General features: G+C 39.4%; 1 protein-coding gene across 2 annotated transcripts in view; it reads left to right on the plus strand.

Annotated features, from left to right (window-relative positions):
• Positions 1–16,698: 16,698 nt before the first annotated feature.
• Positions 16,699–20,628, plus strand: part of LOC126091902 (uncharacterized) — a 113,714-nt gene continuing 109,784 nt past the window's right edge. For both annotated transcript variants that reach the window (XR_007521279.1, XM_049907203.1), the window contains exons 1-2: positions 16,699–17,424; positions 17,517–19,040. Coding sequence is in view for 1 of the 2 variants with exons in the window: in XM_049907203.1 (XP_049763160.1) it covers positions 17,209–17,424; positions 17,517–19,040 (1,740 nt within the window). In the remaining variant the exon portion in view is untranslated. The remainder of the gene's footprint in view (positions 17,425–17,516; positions 19,041–20,628) is intronic.

Below are 20,628 nucleotides of genomic sequence, written 5' to 3' on the forward strand. Positions count from 1 at the left end.
CAACCTTCATTAGTCACTGTCCTCACCCATCCAGCCCCCTCCCTGTTCCCATTCCAGCACTACACAGCCGTCATTTCACCACCACACCCAGTCTTTTCATTTCTTTTATTTTTATTTCTCTCCTTTCCACTACTTAGACGCTCCCCCCTCCACACCCTCTCTCCTACCAACCGTCTAAACTGCAATACTTCACTGTCCGCCACTCCCACCATACTATTCCTCCCTGTAACTGGGTTTTCTCTTTTGATGCTAGTCAATTGTCAGGATGAGCATTATTGCAAAGGGCATTTGATTCTAAAGCATTATGACAGGTTGAAAACACTAAATAAATTACTTTTTCTCTTTTAACAACATGTGGGCAGGGTGGGTTCTTCCTTGGCTTGGGTATGAGGTGAAATGAAACAGCATTTTTACATAACATAATTTTTATTGAAAGTTTTGTACAATGGTTTCCTTACTGGGTTGTTCTGGCTGGGAGAGCGGCAGCTGTGTCATCTGCGAAGCCTTCTGCTGCGGCAGCGGTGGTGTCTGATTATGCCTGGCGGTGTGTATCTTGTGTTGCTGTCTCGCCCAGTTGACAGGAGACGGGCGCCGTGGGGTGGCCTGTTTAATTATTGAGAACGAAGTCGTGAATCGGATGGTGATACCTTGGATGTGGCGTCCCGGTGTTTCTCTTCTCTATGTGGCAGTGTCTGTCCGTGTTGTGCGTCGGCCAGTGGAGCAGCACGGTGGGGGAAGACCAGTGGCCCGGACTCGAACAACGGACTCCAGCTTGCCAGTCTTCGGCTGTCAGATCTTCATCCCAGCTCACAGGTGTCTGCTGATGTGAGACCGTCTCCTTCCCGTCCTCACGAGTCACCCGGGTACGTAAAAATCAGTCTTCAAATACCTTCTAACTTCTGTCTTCTGACGGCAAGGCTGCTGCTTGCTATTCCATTACAGTGGCAGACTTGGTGCTTCTGTGTACGATGCAGTCCCTTCCTGCATGACAGTCTTCAGCACCGAAACTGAACTGAAAACTACTCCTGTCAGGCCCACTGCGTCTCGCGTATTTATTCACTTCAGTTCACTGGAGGTGAACGACTTCACGGTCATTGCCTCTTCTGTCACATTGAAAAGCTTCTCAAAGAATCTTCTTAACGTCAGTCATTGGCTCTTGGAATGTAGGAGAGGGCCTTTGATCACATGTGACAATTGCGAAACACGCGAGCTGGTCGGGCGATGCCCTGATGGCTGAATCGACAGCTCTTGGAATGTAGGCGAGGGCCTTTGATCACATGTGACAACTGATAAACACGTGAGCCGGTCAGGCGATGCCCTGATGGCTGAATCGACAGCTTCCACTTATGTGGGGAGGGCGATGGCTTCTCCTGAACGTGCTGACTTCATGATCATTGGCTCTTCTTTCTGTCACTGCTGCTCTGCCCGCTGTTTGCCAGTGTGTAATTCTTCTAAACTAAACTAAGTTTTTCATTTATTTTCTAATTTCTACTTCACTTCACATTGATTTCACTAATTTATTTACCTATTTTAAGCACCACTCAACATCCCCCTCCCCGCCCCAGCCTCCTCCTTACCCCCACCCAGTCGCCACTACCATCATGCATGATGCTGCTGATCGCAGTGTAGTTTCAGCTCTCTGAGACTACAGATGTGTGTGCAAGTTGTGCTTGCGTGAGTGGTGTGTATGTGTGACTACTGCTGACAAAGGCCTTAACCCTCTTAGTGCCAAATACGATCTGATCGTGATCCAGATTTTCGGCGAAAAATGCCAGTAACGATCTGATCGTGATGCCTTTCTCATTCATTTTTTCCGCGCTTGAAGGAAAAGTTGTTAGTATTTCCTAGCGAATGAGAAAGGCATCACGATCAGATCGTTACTGGCATTTTACGCCGAAAATCTGGATCACGATCAGATCGTATTTGGCACTAAAAGGGTTAATGGCCGAAAGCTATGATTGTGTGAATCTTTTTCTAGTGCTTATCGCGGCGTGGCTCAGCATCTCCGTTATATATTGAAAGAGGGAAAAGATAGACAGGTCCTCCAGATGAGAAGTAAGAAAGGAAAAAATAAATGTGGTTGCTAGGATCGAAGAAGAGAAAGAAGATAGCCCCAAAGACAGGAAACCCTTCCCACCCCCCTTCCCCAGGATCCCTACTCTCAGGTGCTTGAGTGAGACACCGGAGGAGGTTTGGTGTTAAATCGTCTCCTACAGAACGGACTTATCCCACCTTCACCCTTTGAGGTCCCCAAAGGAAATGCTAGCAACCCTATGGAAATCGCAAATGGAGAAGCATCAGGCACACTTGTTTGCAAGGGTTGTTTGAAAGGTGGGATGTGTGTTTTGTGTTAGTCATGATTTATCTGTTCTCGTAAATCAAGCTTCTAGCTACAATACCCACCCCTTTCAAAATTTATACAAACCCTCCCATCTACACCACATCTCATAAAAGGTAGAAAATACTCTATACAAAACAGAAAAGCCATACACTTCAGTATAACAATTGTTCAGTTAGTTACATCATATTACATTTTCCACAAATACTCTATTCAATTTATTTTGTCTAGACATCACTTTTTTCTTCTTCTGTTATTCTCATAAGTCGGTCTCTATTTTATGGTCATATCGAGTTTTTTTAAGTAATAAGATTACAGTATAGCTCTAGATTTTAAAGGAATTCGGTGCAGAAAACTATTTGGAAGAAACACTGAAAACAACTCAGGATCCAACGGTCATTACTCTTCCCGTTAACTCAGAATGTTAACGTCCCTGGGAGAGAGATGACCCCATCAGAGTCCCATGGATATGATATTAACTTTTCTTGCACACTGGCAGACCAGTAATTTTCTTTAAATTTTTTTGAAAGTCTTCTCAAGAGGAAAAACTCTCAATATTTACTATACCTCATTCTGAGGCTTCCCCTAGAAGGTAACCCACAGCCAATTCGATCATCTTAGAATCTTCCCAATTTTTTGATAATGCTTGGTTAAACCTTTTTAAGAAATGGGTCGGAAGTACATCTCTGTCCAACTTAAATTTAGGGAATTGTCTAGATAGCCCTGAATTAGCTCCCCATTGCAAATCATTCACCCCTTCACTAGTTAATACCACATTAGGTGAAGTTACCTTTTTTCTACTTTGTCTTAAATAAGCTTAAATTCTCTCCACAGGTCTTCTATATTCTTCCTAGCATCAGTGAGTTCAGAAGAAGGAATAGGCGATACACTCCCGAATATTATTCTTGCGGTAACTTTTCGATCTATAATTTCCCCAAATTGTTCCTCCAAACTAATTGCATTTATAATATCAGAGTTAGCTAATATCTCTTTGAAATTCCTTTCTACATAGTCAACCTGTGTACTGACACCACTCTCTTGCAAAGTATACAACCCATGTCTTACATCATTATACTTAATACTGTACACATTTTCAAAAGATCATAATTTTTCAATAAGTTCTGATTCTACTTTATTACATTTGTTCTCAATGTTAAGTTCTGATCTTTTTGACAAATCCTGAAAGGTATCATTCCGTTTCTGACTAAGGTTGGTAAACATATGATTTATATGTCTGCTTGTGTCGGTATATGTGTGGATGGATATGTGTGTGTGTGCGAGTGTATACCTGTCCTTTTTTCCCCCTAAGGTAAGTCTTTCCGCTCCCGGGATTGGAATGAATCCTTACCCTCTCCCTTAAAACCCACATCCTTTCACCTTTCCCTCTCCTTCCCTCTTTCCTGACGAAGCAACCGGGGGTTGCGAAAGCTCGAAATTTTGTGTGTGTGTGTGTGTGTGTTTTTTATTGTGCCTATCTACCAGCGCTTTCCCGTTTGGTAAGTCATGGAATCTCTGTTTTTAATATATTTTTTCCATGTGGAATGTTTCTTTCTATTTTATTTTTATGATTTATATGAGTAGTCAAAGAGTTTGTCAACTCATTTTTTAGGTCTACTTTTAAATTCTCTACTGTAGTACTTACAGCATCAAACTCAGTCTTCACAGCACCCATGCCTTCACACAGATTACTAAATTCTTCGCTTTGAGAGTCGACCTTGGCACTTAACAAACCCAAATTTGTCATCTGAATATTTAGAGTTTCCCTCTGAGCATTTAAAGCTTCACTCTGGGTATTTAATTGCGAATCTGATGAGTTTAACTTAAGACTTTGAGCACCTCATTGAGAATTTACCAACCCTGGAGTCGCACTCTGAGCTTTGATCGATTGTATCAACCCAGCCCAGTCAAACACTTCTTTTCTAACTTTCTTGGCCATAGCCGGTTCTTGAGTGTCCCCAACTTGTATATTCTCCATACTTTCATACGCTTTAGCCCTAGTAAGCATTTAAAACAAACTTTAAATATGATAATGACACAATAAAACTTCACTCGACAATATTTTGTACCACTTCATTCTAAAGTAATGAAGTTTTGTTTCATGCTCACCTGGTGTAGATTTCTCGTAGCATAAGCAAGCGGATGTGGAGGGCAGGTCAGCACCGGTGAACAGCAGCTGGTGCCGGCGGCGTCAGATGTAGGTTGGTTTCCACGTCTGCGTCCCCGCAATGTGTGTGAGAGCTGTATACTCCCCGGACTGGATATTCTTGGTTGAAGTGTTCTATGCATACTACTTCTTAAACAAATACGTCGAAATCTTCTTTACTATTTTGATCATTGTGAGTTTTTCATTTCGTCACTGTCTTTCCCTACAAATTTTGCTCCATTGGATACTTAAACATATTCCAATGTCTCAATTATGTTTGGTTGCTATGGCAACACACAACAACTTCTTTCCTCGTTTTTTACTTAAAATTACTGTTTTCTCTGGCCTTTCACACAAGTCGCCACGTTCTAATGTTTTGTGACACCTTAAAGTGTGAAAGTAGACATACAAACTTTCCTCTTTGTCAGTTAATGATGTATTTGACTTTCATGCACAACATAATTCACACTTTCAACATAAATATGCAACTTTCCTCACGTAACTCGTACCATTGAACATTAGAAACAAAATGAGTTACAGTTAAAAGAAAGTTGGCTTGACTATCATCACTTTCTTAAAATGAATCAGAAAATACATCTTGCCTCTACCAAGGCTGAGTCAAGAGTCTACAAGAGTACCTTTTCAACTGTTCTTGTTTCACATAACAATAGTCAATGACACCATAAGCACACAGCAGCATAAAAACTCCATGGTTCTTCCATACACACTCACTAACACATCTATGGATTGCCCGACAGGTACTTGTCAGTGACGTTTGACCGCCGTGTCTACTTTCTTCCCGCAACTGATTTTAAACCTGCACACACAAACATGTGACACACCATAGGTAGGATTTTACCATCCCACACTTGTATCTAGAATATCATGTGTTCGAGATGGTAGAAGGCTGAATGGTTCTAGAATTTACACAGAAATTCTCGAATCACTGCAAGAGCATCATCAACACAGTCTTCAGACTGAAGACCCCAACAACAACATTTTACTTGCAGGTCTTTGAGGTGTATGGCTTTCAGTTTGTAGTTCAGAAGTTTTGTTAGTAATAAGTTTCCAGTACACTGTGAGGACATGATAAAGTTGCTGTAACTGAGATTTTAAATACTGACATTAAACACAGCTGTTTTTGTAAATGTAAATATTCTTATGTTCCATGCCCAGTGTTCTTATGTTCCATGCCCAAAATAAATTTGAGTTCTGATTCACAAAAAAAGGGCTGTCGTGGAGTCACATTTCAACAGAATGAATGTCATTTGCATTTTATACTGTCTTAGCTAAAACAGCTTACATACTGTGATACAGGGATGGTAGTTATCACTGAAAACAACCATTTTTGGCTATATTGGTTTTTTTTCAGTAGCAGTTTAAGCTGAGTGTGAAAACCAATTTTCAGTTTTTTTATTCCTTTTATTCCCTGTAATACCCATACAAATCAAACAAAAACTGAAAAATTTTGAATCCCTCAGTTTCAAGATACATAAAATCAAAATACTAAATTAAATAGGAAAATGAAAGAAAACTTAGTCTGTCCACCATTCAATGCTTTTCACGAACATAAGTGTGCGCATACTACAAAAAGTCGCAATGATTGTCCTACTGTTGATTTTAATGTTTTGAAAATCTGCTCAAAAACTACCTTGTAGTCCAGTATCATACCACAATTTGGGCATTAGGAACAGAGAATACAAAAGGATGAAAACTCAGGTTGAAGAACTCTATTTTTTGTGTTAATTTGTTCGTTTTCAAGGGCTACAAGCAAGTAGAGGTATATTACATACACACAGGCTACAAATCAGCTACTTTCACTTTTTACTGCAAACCATGAATGAATTGTTAAGTTATAAGTATTTTCCTTATTTGATGTCACAGGTTTGTTGTGGCTCCACTCATTCTTAATATTTTAAACGAACTGGTGTATTGTAATTAACTGGTACTACACTTCATAAAATACTTCCAGACTTGGATTGGCACCATTCTGTAATACAACTAATGTCTGATGACGACAGCAGGAAACTACCATATAGGCCAGGTGGAGCAAGTCACTCACTGCATGTACATGCACACCATTCAACAGACCACACACATGGTATCAGGTTCATTATTCACAATTAATAAAATATATGTCTTGGTCATATGTTCCATGATTTGCCATTTGCCATTAAAACCTGATGTTCGAACCTCATGTGCAGGGGACACTTCAAGAGTGATCATAGCTTCTTTGAATGTCCAATCAAAATACGTACAATTATATCCGTTAAAGCTGGCTATCACTAAAAGTGTTGTACTATGTATAGAAAAGGATTACTTAGTAAATGTAGCAATTCCCAAAAGAGTTTTGTCTGCGAATGGAAGCCAATTTGTTAGTATGTACTTTAAGGGATTGTTGCAGAAATGTAATATCAAACAGGTAATGATTTATAAAGGTTATCCACAAAGTGTGAGAGTTCAGGCAGCTCTGCCAAACGTATTGCTCCGAGTAATATACACGATGGGTGGACCTAGTCCTTGAATTTGAGATGCCTCCTATTAGTACAGGGTAAGTGCTTATCGATATTATACGGAAAGAACTGCTAGGAGAACTACTATCGTGCTTATTGGAATGGCCTGGGGAACAAAGAGCCTAAGTGAATGTAACTCCAGCGATAGCAAAAAATAAATTGACTATGGATGTATAATGAAGTAAAACGGATATCTAGTTTTAAGGTAGAGGATAAAGTAATGGTACAAATGATTGAACAAAGTTCCAAAGTATGTAGAGAAGTTGAGAAGTTTCTTCCTCTTTTTAAAGGGCCATGGGAGGTGTTAGACACGCCCCACATCAAAGCTGTAGTGCTATGAGACACAATCAATAGAATAGTCAAAGGACTGTATAGTGTATTGCAGATACATACGTATTACAATTAGCAAATTAATGCTTGCTTTAAAGAGACCTATAGGCTAAGGTAACTGCGTGGCAACGTTATAGTGCTACTGATATGGGAAAAAAAGAAAAAAATGGGGGGGGGGAGAGGAAAACCAACCATTTAAGGTCAGTTGACTCTATATGTAACCAACTAAGAAAAAGGATTTGAATAGTTACAGGGGAATATCTGTTATACAAATATTATAAAACAACCCATATTAGTTGAAGTCAAATCAAATGAGTAAAACTTATCTTGTAAAACCAACATTAAAACCACAAGCATAGCAAGCCACTAGGACTTACATCAGTCTGTATATAAATATTACTTGTGACAATTGTGCGTTGCATTTGGGACAGAAAACACTTCACAGGATTTTAATAATTTAACTGAGTTATTACCAACTTCATGCGAGATTTTTGTTTTAAGGGAGTTAATCATATTCCTATTTTTTTAATTTTTTTTGTTTTTTTTATTTATTTTTTTGGTGGGGGGGGGGGGGGGGGTTCAGAGCACGGGGTAATGGCACTGTGCCTGCATTTATTAGGCACTGCTTCTTGCATGTATTCTATTGCTTTTTCATTCGAAGTGTCCATGCCAATCACCTGAGCTTCTTCAATGAAATGATTATTAAATACAATGGCTATCTGGCTCTTATCATTTATTTTTGGCTGTTTTATTTAATAAAAAAGTCCTCAACCTTCTTTTTTTATTTCCTGATTTCTCTTTTACCTACTGTCAAAACAGATTTTGTTTTATTATCTGCACTATCGATTTCAGGCATTATGCATAGATTTTTTGATTTTTTTAATCACTTTCCTTAATGTAGTACAGCATTTCTTGTAATATGAAATCAATCATATTTCTTTGTATGTTCTAGGCATTTCAAGCTATTTCCTTTTTCTTGCATGTGGTACTTTTTTTTCATTTTGTAATCCAGCCCTTTTCTGATGTCTTATTAATACTGTTCTTTACTGTTTTCTTGGGATCGCAACTATTGAAGAATGATAGAAATGAGGCACTCTCTTTAGTGCATGATGATGATGATGATGATGTACAAATCTTGTCAAATACAGAATAGGGTGTAAATATCTTGATGACATTAATCTTACAGAAATACAACCAATACAATACGCCTACGTAATTAAAAGTATAATGGAAGATTTGTTTCATGAAGCAAACTGTTGGTATAACACATAGGTTAATGTTAATTCTATTAATTTTACTTTTTATTTATTTATTTGTTCATATAAATCTTTTCAGTACATACATCATACACAAGGTATTGGAAAGAGAAGTTTTCACCTGAATTAACATGTTACAAATATATGTCATTTAAATTTTTATAATAAATTGGATCCATATGATGAGCAGACACAAATTTGAGAATATACTGCACATTTAAAACTTTTTTCTATAATTAAAGATATGAATCACATGTTTTCATGCATGAGGTACTGAGGCATAGAATTAAAACAGTTTGCAGTAGTGACGAAAGTCCTGGCACAATGTTAATACTACAGAGGAGTAAAGGAGAGCACTCACCGAATAGCAGAAGCATTGAGTCATCAGCAAGCACACACAAAAGAGAAAGAAAACTTGCTACACACACACACACACACACACACACACACACACACACACACACACACACACACACACACAATGCCCTGGGATAACATTTTGGCGGGTGGCCTAGGGTAGGGTGGGGTGCGTGGGGTGCGAAGGGGCCAAGAGGGCTGTGGGCCTCAGTCTCCATTAACCCAATGTCCCCACACTCTCTGTTCAACAGTTCCCTTCCTCTGTCCTGTCACTCCCTTCCAACCTACAGCCCCCATTCATATTCATGAAAATCTTAAGTAGAGCTCTCATATCACATCCCTAAATTCAAAATTAGCAATAATGAGCTATATAGTAACAATTCTTTGCAACAATATTGTTACAGAAGAAGCTGAGTAGAACAGGCACTGTGGTGTAGTGGTTATGATACTAGACTTTTGCATGGAGGGTTGTGAGTTCAAAACTCACCTGAACTGTAAAATTTTAATTTCTACATTCGGTTCGAGTACATTCTAGAAGTATCCACAAATATCAAGAATCATTGTACTGGAATGTTCTGTAACTTTATATATACTGTATGTGTTCTCGCCGGAGGCAGTTCGCTCCACACTCTTGTATGTGCAAGTGCTGAATAAACCTTCGTTAAGTGAAGTTGCAAGGGCAACAGTCTGGATGATTGACTGATCTGGCCTTGTAACAATAACCAAAACGGCCTTGCTGTGCTGGCACTGCGAACGGCTGAAAGCAAGGGGAAACTACGACCGTAATTTTTCCCGAGGGCATGCAGCTTTACTGTATGATTAAATGATGATGGCGTCCTCTTGGGTAAAATATTCCGGAGGTAAAATAGTCCCCCATTCGGATCTCCGGGCGGGGACTACTCAAGAGGATGTCGTTATCAGCAGAAAGAAAACTGGCGTTCTACGGATCGGAGCGTGGAATGTCAGATCCCTTAATCGGGCAGGTAGGTTAGAAAATTTAAAAGGGAAATGTATAGGTTAAAGTTAGATATAGTGGGAATTAGTGAAGTTCGGTGGCAGGAGGAACAAGACTTCTGGTCAGGTGACTACAGGGTTATAAACACAAAATCAAATAGGGGTAATGCAGGAGTAGGTTTAATAATGAATAGGAAAATAGGAATGCGGGTAAGCTACTACAAACAGCATAGTGAACGCATTATTGTGGCCAAGATAGATACGAAGCCCACACCTACTACAGTAGTACAAGTTTATATGCCAACTAGCTCTGCAGATGACGAAGAAATTGAAGAAATGTATGATGAAATAAAAGAAATTATTCAGATAGTGAAGGGAGACGAAAATTTAATAGTCATGGGTGACTGGAATTCGAGCGTAGGAAAAGGGAGAGAAGGAAACGTAGTAGGTGAATATGGATTGGGGCTAAGAAATGAAAGAGGAAGTCGCCTGGTAGAATTTTGCACAGAGCACAACTTAATCATAGCTAACACTTGGTTTAAGAATCATGATAGAAGGTTGTATACATGGAAGAACCCTGGAGATACTAAAAGGTATCAGATAGATTATATAATGGTAAGACAGAGATTTAGGAACCAGGTTTTAAATTGCAAGACATTTCCAGGGGCAGATGTGGACTCTGACCACAATCTATTGATTATGACCTGTAGATTAAAACTGAAGAAACTGCAAAAAGGTGGGAATTTAAGGAGATGGGACCTGGATAAACTGAAAGAACCAGAGGTTGTAGAGAGTTTCAGGGAGAGCATAAGGGAACAATTGACAGGAATGGGGGAAAGAAATACAGTAGAAGAAGAATGGGTAGCTTTGAGGGATGAAGTAGTGAAGGCAGCAGAGGATCAAGTAGGTAAAAAGACGAGGGCTAGTAGAAATCCTTGGGTAACAGAAGAAATATTGAATTTAATTGATGAAAGAAGAAAATATAAAAATGCAGTAAATCAGGCAGGCAAAAAGGAATACAAACGTCTCAAAAATGAGATCGACAGGAAGTGCAAAATGGCTAAGCAGGGATGGCTAGAGGACAAATGTAAGGATGTACAGGCTTATCTCACGAGGGGTAAGATAGATACTGCCTACAGGAAAATTAAAGAGACCTTTGGAGATAAGAGAACCACTTGTATGAACATCAAGAGATCAGATGGAAACCCAGTTCTAAGCAAAGAAGGGAAAGCAGAAAGGTGGAAGGAGTATATAGAGGGTCTATACAAGGGCGATGCACTTGAGGACAATATTATGGAAATGGAAGAGGATGTAGATGAAGATGAAATGGGAGATACGATACTGCGTGAAGAGTTTGACAGAGCACTGAAAGACCTGAGTCGAAACAAGGCCCCAGGAGTAGACAACATTCCATTGGAACTACTGACGGCCTTGGGAGAGCCAGTTCTGACAAAACTCTACCATCTGGTGAGCAAGATGTATGAGACAGGCGAAATACCCTCAGACTTCAAGAAGAATATAATAATTCCAATCCCAAAGAAAGCAGGTGTTGACAGATGTGAAAATTACCGAACAATCAGTTTAATAAGCCACAGCTGCAAAATACTAACACGAATTCTTTACAGTTGAATGGAAAAAGTGGTAGAAGTCGACCTCGGGGAAGATCAGTTTGGATTTCGCAGAAATGTTGGAACACATGAGGCAATACTGACCCTACGACTTATCTTAGAAGAAAGATTAAGGAAAGGCAAACCTACATTTATAGCATTTGTAGACTTAGAGAAAGGTTTGACTATGTTGACTGGAATACTCTCTTTCAAATTCAGAAGGTGGCAGGGGTAAAATACAGGGAGCGAAAGGCTATTTACAATTTGTATAGAGAGCAGATGGCCGTTATAAGAGTCGAAGGACATGAAAGGGAAGCAGTGGTTGGGAAGGGAGTGAGACAGGGTTGTAGCCTCTCCCCAATGCTATTCAATCTGTATATTGATGAAGCAGTAAAGGAAACAAAAGAAAAGTTTGGAGTAGGCATTAAAATCCATGGAGAAGAAATAAAAACTTTGAGGTTTTCCGATGACATTGTATTTCTGTCAGAGACAGCAAAGGACTTGGAAGAGCAGTTGAACGGACTGGACAGTGTCTTGAAAGGAGGGTATAAGGTGAACATCAACAAAAGCAAAATGAGGTTAATGGAATGTAGTCGAATTAAGTCGGGTGATGCTGAGGGAATTAGATTAGGAAATGAGACACTTAAAATAGTGAAGGAGTTTTGCTATTTGGGGAGCAAAATAACTGATGATGGTCGAAGTAGAGAGGATATAAAATGTAGACTGGCAATGGCAAGGAAAGCGTTTCTGAAGAAGAGAAATCTGTTAACATCGAGTATAGATTTAAGTGTCAGGAAGTCATTCCTGAAAGTATTTGTATGGAGTGTAGCCATGTATGGAAGTGAAACATGGACTGTAAATAGTTTGGACAAGAAGAGAATAGAAGCTTTCGAAATGTGGTGCTACAGAAGAATGCTGAAGATTAGATGGGTAGATCACATAACTAATGAGGACGTATTGAATAGGATTGGGGAGAAGAGAAGTTTGTGGCACAATTTGACCACAAGAAGGGATCGGTTGGTAGGACATGTTCTGAGGCATCAAGGGATCACCAATTTAGTATTGGAGGGCAGCGTGGAGGGTAAAAATCGTAGGGGGAGACCAAGAGATGAATACACTAAACAGATTCAGAAGGATGTAGGTTGCAGTAGGTACTGGGAGATGAAGAAGCTTGCACAGGATAGAGTAGCATGGAGAGCTGCATCAAACCAGTCTCAGGACTGAAGACCACAACAACAACAACAAGTGAAGTTAGTCTTCATCATTCATCTAATTACATCTTCTTCTATGTGATTTTATTCTGGTGGAGGCGCTGGGTATTGGAACTTGTGATAGCGCACAATACTGACGACACAGTGGCTCCCATCAGGCCATGACAGAACCGCCGTTTATGTGGCGAGAAATCCGAGTTTGAGCCATATTCAACAGATCACAATCTATCGAAGACAGAAGAAGAAGAGGACCTTATGATGACAGCAACTGTGTGCCACCACGAGACATCCTTCCGGGTTCTCTGGTGACAATGGCCAAGATCCAAACAAGTGGCTGAAGGTATATGAGCATATAGCCAAATTTAACAAATGGGATGACACTGTGTGTTTGGCTAACGTATTTTTCTACTTGGAGGGCACTGCCAAGCAATGGTATGAGAACAACGAGGAGAAGTGTACAAGCTGGGAAGTATTCCAGGTGGAACTGCGCAAGTATTTCGGCGACACACAACGACAGAAGTGCAAGGCTGAAGATAAACTAAAGTGCAGGGCACAGCATCCAGGAGAAACTACAGCATCCTACATTCAAGACGTCTTGGATCTGTGTAAAATAGTGGATCCTAGAATGAAGGAGGGAGATAAGGTTGCACATCTCATGAAGGGTGTTGCTGAGGACATGTATCAAACCCTGCTCCTGAAGTAGGTTTCAACAGCAGATGACTTCACAAAATGGTGCCAGTATATCAATACAATGCATCAAAAAAGAATTACAAGCAAGAAGTTTGAATGGCTTCCAAACATCGTATCGATGTCTGAGATGGAGGATGGAACTGATTTCACAAGTGTTCTTCGTCAGATAGTGAGAGAGGAAGTTCAGAAGGCACTTGGATTGCACGGCGAGCAAAAAACTAAGATGCTTCAAGAGGTCATTATGGAGGAAGTGGAACAGATATTGAACCCAATCTCTCATCCTTCATTTCCCTTTAAAATGGTGAAAAATTCGAGACCCAGGTGAAGTTACATTCCTACAATGCCACATAAGGAACCTGTTTGGGCACCAAGGAAGACTGATGTCTGGAGGACCCAGGACAACCAACCAGAATGTTTCCACTGTGGACAACCGGGACACGTGGTGCGCTTTTGTCAAGAAAGGTGGCAGATATTTGATGACGCCCACGCCAGAAGACAGCAGACTGATCTTAGGCGATGCCAACTCCGGGACGACAAAGATGAACAAAAAGATGTGGGTGCAGGACGATATAGGTCACCATCGCTGCAAGCTAGCTGCTGGAGAGGATGCTCACCAAAACACGCCGATCGAGGTCTTCATCGCCATTTAGAAGCTCCAGCCGATCACCTAGCCATTGCAACCTGGAAAACTTGGAGGTGAGGCCACCGAAGAGAAAAATCCTCCGCTGTCGATCACTAAAAAAATGACAGGAAACTACATCAATATCCTCATGGATGGCTGACCAGCCAAAGCTCTTGTGGACTCTGGAACATCATATTCAGTCATTTCGGAGAAGTACCGTCACCAGTTGCAGAAAACCATATTCATCGACAACAAAACATCTCTGCTGAAGGTGGCTAAAGGGAAATATGTAAAACCTACAGGAATATGTGTCATTCGTGTGGATATAAGTGGCCATACACAACCCTTAGACTTAATCATCTTACAAGGGTGTAGTCATGACATCATTCTCAGATGGGACTTTTTGAAAGCTTCTCAAGCAATTATAGATTGTGGTCGCTCAAAGATTATGCTAGACGAGATGAGATACTGTGGACAGGAAGATGCGCATCCGAGTGTGTGGAGACTGTGTGCTGGATGAAGTGATCATTCCTGCAGTCAGCCCTAGAAACGTAACTGTCATGTGTCGTGCCATGCATCAACCCATGGACATTGTGGTGGAATGTAAGAGAAGCATACCACTGAAGAATAACTTGGTCATCCCAGCCTCTGTTGTCTCGTTTAAGAACGGATTTGATGAATTGTGGACAGTTAACTGTCGCCGAGAACCGCAGATCCTTCAAAGACGCATGTGCGTAGCAAACGCTGAGCCGTTAACTGCCAAACAGCTGAGCGTCATAGAAACCTCCCATGCCGAGTCGGTGGGTGAAATTGGAGTTACGTTGCCATTCTTCAAGAGTTCTCTGAATGCTTCAATCCACAGGTGAAGAGAAAATTAGATAAATCGACGGTGAAGCACTGAATTCCTAATGTGTAATGCGAAATTATTTATGTATACCAAAAACAGAATAGGACCAAAAATTGGGCCCCTTAGGATACTAGGATGTGGTACATATGGTTCCAAAAGGTCTACCTGGATTTCATTTCCTTCTATGTACGGTACTTTATTTATGTTAATATTCCATATATTAATAATCCACTCATTTCACATGCCTTTTACACTATATTGTTGCTTTCTCAAGAGTAAAGAATGATCAATTATACCCAGCACTTTTATTAGGTCTAAAGATAGCCCTGAAACTTTTGTGTGATTGCCCATAACTTTTAAGACATGGTTGTTCAGGTTAAAAGTAGCTGCTTCAGTTGAGTGCTGTGATCTAAAAACATGGTGACACCTGTAGATAATAATATTTTTTGCAAACTTGCAGCATGCTGCAGGTGCTCTATTGATGGTCGATTTACTGTTGTCGAGTTGGATATAGTGCCACTCTGATCATCACTGAGTGGCTGTTTTTGCACATACAATATCGCATGTATACAGATGGTATGAAAATGGACACTGGTATCATCAAGAAATGAAAAAAAAAGATACTTCTCAATGCAACTTATGATGGGGCCACAACAATTTTTGCCTAAGAATGTAGTCAGTTGTGAAATGACACTTTTTCAATCATTTTAGAAAATCCTGGTGGTACTGACAGAGGTCTAGAATTAGTCGTACACTACTGATCATTAGTACTACATTTCCTGTGTTTAGCTGTTTTCCGAAGACATCACCTGATAAACATGAATTTCAGATATCTGTCAAATGAGTATATGTGTAGCTGGTGTTTTTATAATATAATGTGGGTTGTCATCAACACCAGCGACACTTTTGTTACTATTGGGGTATCTGTAGACACACAAAACTATAATACTTTCTTTTTTCCCACGAACTCAACAAATGAGACTGTAAAATCTCTTTCACATCTAATTTGCATAATCTTCATTTTCTATTACATAATTACAATTCCTCAATGGTTTGATTCTGTTCTGCGAAAATAGTTTGCCCTGTAAAGAGCTAATATTTTTAAATGACGGAAATATTTTGTGGCAAATGTTTCCAATTTGGTTAGACTAAAGCATCCTCCAGTCAATTCTGATAATTCATGCAGCGTTACAAACCAGTTCCTTACAGTGCTTTCTATGCGTTTTTACTATACGCTATTTTGATGTTTGTTTTATTTTTTAGCGAAAGCAATGATGATAGGTTGGTTCGGAGGATGCAGTTTTAACACTGTATATTTCTAGCCAATTTTCCCAATAATAATAATTGCGATTTACCTTTTTATTACAAAATAGCTGCCAAGGAAAATTAATCCCCAATATCTTAATAAAGCTCAACACGTTCACACACGCTAATCACTGACAGAATCGTAATGTAAATGTTAAAATCTGCAATTTATACTCTCTAATATCAATCACACATCCAACAATTCTCGCTATTTTCTCCTTAAGTTAACGGTGTGCTCTGCTTTAAGCGCAGAATATATGCTGTAGATGTCGGTATACACAAGTAATACTTAAACACTAGTGTTATCGAACAACAATATTTCTCAAATAATCTTACAAATACAGCATTTACTTCCTTTTCAGTCAGATGACCTACATAACGTCTTCGCTTACATTTCAACTGCGATCGTATATTTTCTTACAGTCTAGGTTAATAGCGTTTGAATTTAAAATTGGCGCTTCCCGATATTCTAGTCGTAGTCGAACACAAAAATTTCAAGGTTATCAAATATGGCGTGATGGCATGTGGGTATTTTAATATTGAATTTTAATGTATCTGTGTGGAAGAAGTGATTAGCTTTCGTAAAATGTAATCTTTTTTTTACCTTCGACAACAGTGTTTGCGACACAGTGAGTGAAACAGCAACAAATGTGACACCATAGACGATTCAAGGAAGCAACTAGCCTCACATCAGGGTAGTGCGTGAAATGTTCTTCGATATGGCCGTGAAATTATATTTAACTGACGCGAGAGTAGGATGCAGAAACAAAAGAATATTGGTTACTGCTGCACGTAGTAACCTTCTTCGTGCAAAATGTTGAATATTATAACTGAGAAAAGCGCATAGCAGATTATGATGTCATTATTAAACACTTGAAATGAAAGTTTTGAGTTATTTGAATACGTAGTCCCTTATATTTGCCCTCAGCTGTGAAAAGAAATGCATTTTTCTGTTCTAAGTAAATTACCACGTGCAACATTTTGTAGCGGCTCTCATAAAATGAAATAAAACGGTGATACTATTTCGACACCACAATGGAAAATTCAGATAAATTCGGTATTGTAATGGAAAAACCAAAGACAGAGCCTCCTAATAACGATACCTTAAATTACGATTCAGATTTGTCACCACATTGTCACACTGTCGTCTCAGAGCTGCTAGATTTAACAAAATGTGATGGTTCTGGTGTATGTGATACGCGAACAGATTCTTCAGCAAATTGGTCTCCTTCAGAAAGCATTTTGCGTCAGGTTCGTTTCCTTCTTTTGCCGTAGATTTGCTGTTTGCGTAATGAATCCATTTAGAATATGGCAATGACTGATATATTCCTCATTTTTTTCAGGCATTAATGTCATTTGCCACAGCAGAGGAGAAAACTATGCCGTGTTATGAACATGGAAAAGACGACTTAAAAGACACAGATGAAATATTTCATGTAGAGGATCTTAAAATATTTCCCCCTAATTTCTTTAATGATAATATGGTGGCAAAGGCGCATCAGCTTGATTCTCAGCAATTTACATTCTTTCCATCAGAAACCAACCCTCTGCTTCCTGATACACTTTCTGGCGTTTCCCAAGTGTGTCCTCTGAACAACAGTACATTTATTGCAGCTCCACCTTTTGTGCCATCATCGTCAGTTGCTAGTCTTTCAGACTCAAGTCAGTTATCATTTGTCACTTCAATTGCTCAGCATACTGCTCCAACACCAAATACATCACATTTTTCCGTAACCTCTTCGTCCTTGTCCAACAAATGTGATGGATCCTTGTGTGATATGGCACTGCCATCTGCAAACACCTTTGTACCCAAACAGGACACATTTCCATCATCAAAAGATGTTACTATTGATGCTGCTTTCTCAGCAGTGCCAAAGACTGAGAACAACCTAACCATTGATGACTCTGTTCCATTACCCTTATTGTCAAATTTGAAATCAAGTTTATCACAAGATATTCCAGAAAATCATCCCAATCCTTCAAATCTTGACAGGGATGTTCTGACAACAGCTTTGTCTTCCTCTGCTGCCTTTGATTCTGTCACTGATGATGAAGACGTACCTAAATTCCTTGATTCTGGAGTATCTGATGTGTGTGAGACTGAAAATGGTATAAAGATTGACATAAAATCAGATGATTCATCTGATTTTAGCCACAATTCATTGATGCCATTACCAGATACCAGGCACAAAAATTCTATCAGTCAAAGCACACTGTTGCCCATGTCAAGTAACATAATCTTGAACAAAAATGAGCATTCCACAACATCTGTTGAACAGATTATTTCAATTCCTAACACGGTATGTGGCAGTGAATTGAACATTCCACTTTCAGTTCCTGTCTCCTCTGACACAGTACACGTATGTAATTCAGTAATTAGTGGAGAATCTGGACAAGTAACTTCTGTAAGAGATCCTCGCTTAGGACAAACACCATCTTGGCAAAACCATGGAATATCTATGACAACATTAAGTTCAGCTCGTGACAGAATGCTTACAGAATGCTCAGTGTTTGGACCAAATACAGCTGCCACAAATATTTCTGGCATCAATGTTACAGCTATGATGCAAGCTACAGGTGCTGTTCAATTGTCAGACACATCTGCACAGTCACTTGATATTTCTGCACAGTCCTCACAGTCCTCCGCACCTGATCAAGTTACATCTGTAGTCACCAGTTTCTCAGCTTTGGACTCGTCTTATGCCGTGCAGTCTCCTGCAGAAATTCTATCTCAGCTGTCTAGAGCTGGTGCTTTCCCTGCAATGACAAGTAGTCAGGTGTCGTCTGTGCTGTCAGCTCTGAATTCAGAATTTAATCATGATTCTGAAACTGATACTGGTCCACAAGATGAACTTAGTAATGAACAGGTATGTAGATTAATCGTGTCATTTTATTTTGTACGAAACATAGTTTACTGTGAATCTGTCTGTCTTAACTAAATTAAGGCCTGTACTTATTAATTGTCTTTTTACCATTTTATATAATTATATTAGATGCATACTGTTCTAGGTACATGTAAGAGAACAAGAATGGATATTATCATGTATGAAAATGTGTGAATACGCCCAAAAACGAACTGCCTTGACAATACCATTAGTGCAAAACTTCTGTTCACACACACACACACACAACCCTCATCAACTTCGTCAACTACATTTGGAAGAAAAGAGGCTAGCTGTAGGTAGTAGCCATGACAGGGTGTAGACATGATGGTGGAAGACAGATTAGGAATAGGTCACAAGTATTGTGAAGCCAATCCAAGTACTAGCCTTAGCCAGGTGACAGAGGAAAAGGAATTTGTGTAAGGATTGTGATTTATTTATTTATTTGTCCATAAACAATTTGTTACGATGGTACCAGACATGACAGGATCATATAGAAATAATAAGTACATATAAAATATCTGCAGATTATGATAGGATAGAGCAGGAAGTCATCCATGACCTGCTCAAAGGAACCATCCCAGCATTTGCCTTAAAGACACGGGGAAACCATGGAAAACCCTAGTCAAGATGGCTGAACAGGGAATAAACCCCAGTCTCCCAGTACAAGAAGACGAGTAATCACCTTGCTGGGTAAATTATTGGAAGGGGAATGACGAAATACATCATCTACATTGTGAGTGCAACATGCACAATAAGTAAATAACTGAAAAATAAATTTTGAAAATAAAAACACTACGAAGAAAGTGAAAACACATGAACAAATTATGTAACACCACAAATAATTAAAAATGCACAATAAGTCAATTAATGTTGTAGGTAAATCATGAAACTGATCTAAAATATCCCTAAAAAAAAAAATACAACACAAGAGCACATTATATAGCACTGCTAAAAGGCGTAAAACACAACCACAAAACCTGCCAACACTATAAACATAAAATTAGGTTAGCACCAGATCCTTTCTCAGCATAGTTTGTCTCACTGCCTTTGAAACAGAGGAAACAGAAGACCAAAAGCAGAAACATTGTTTGCAAAGACAAACATAACACTGATGGTACATCAGTTAACAGAATCAAAACAACCCAACAGTGAATCAGGACCTAGTAGTTCTACAGTATAAGGTAACATATTCATTTACATGATAGAAACACTTCTCAACAAGAAATGGCTTTAACTCTGATCTAAAAGCCATTTCTGTCTCCACCTCTGTATGTTTGTTGGCAGTGCCTCACATGTCTTTGAGTGTGAGATGTTCTAACTTATTGTATATGGAGAGACCCAGAGTTGCAAGTATTATTGTTGCAATAATCAAACTTGGTTAGCAGGTCACCATGTGTAGCTCATATCAGCAGCACACATTTGTACATGTACAAGGAGGGAACATTAAGCAAACACAACTTTCTAAATAGGAGCTTGCATTGAGCCCTAGCTGAGCTATGAGACAAGATTTAAAAAGCCCTTTTCTGTAATGTCAAAATTTCATGTAATCAACTATTAATATTACCCCAGA

This window comes from Schistocerca cancellata, chromosome 7 (genome assembly GCF_023864275.1).
Source record: "Schistocerca cancellata isolate TAMUIC-IGC-003103 chromosome 7, iqSchCanc2.1, whole genome shotgun sequence".
In the NCBI taxonomy this organism is placed as follows: Eukaryota; Metazoa; Arthropoda; class Insecta; order Orthoptera; family Acrididae; genus Schistocerca; species Schistocerca cancellata.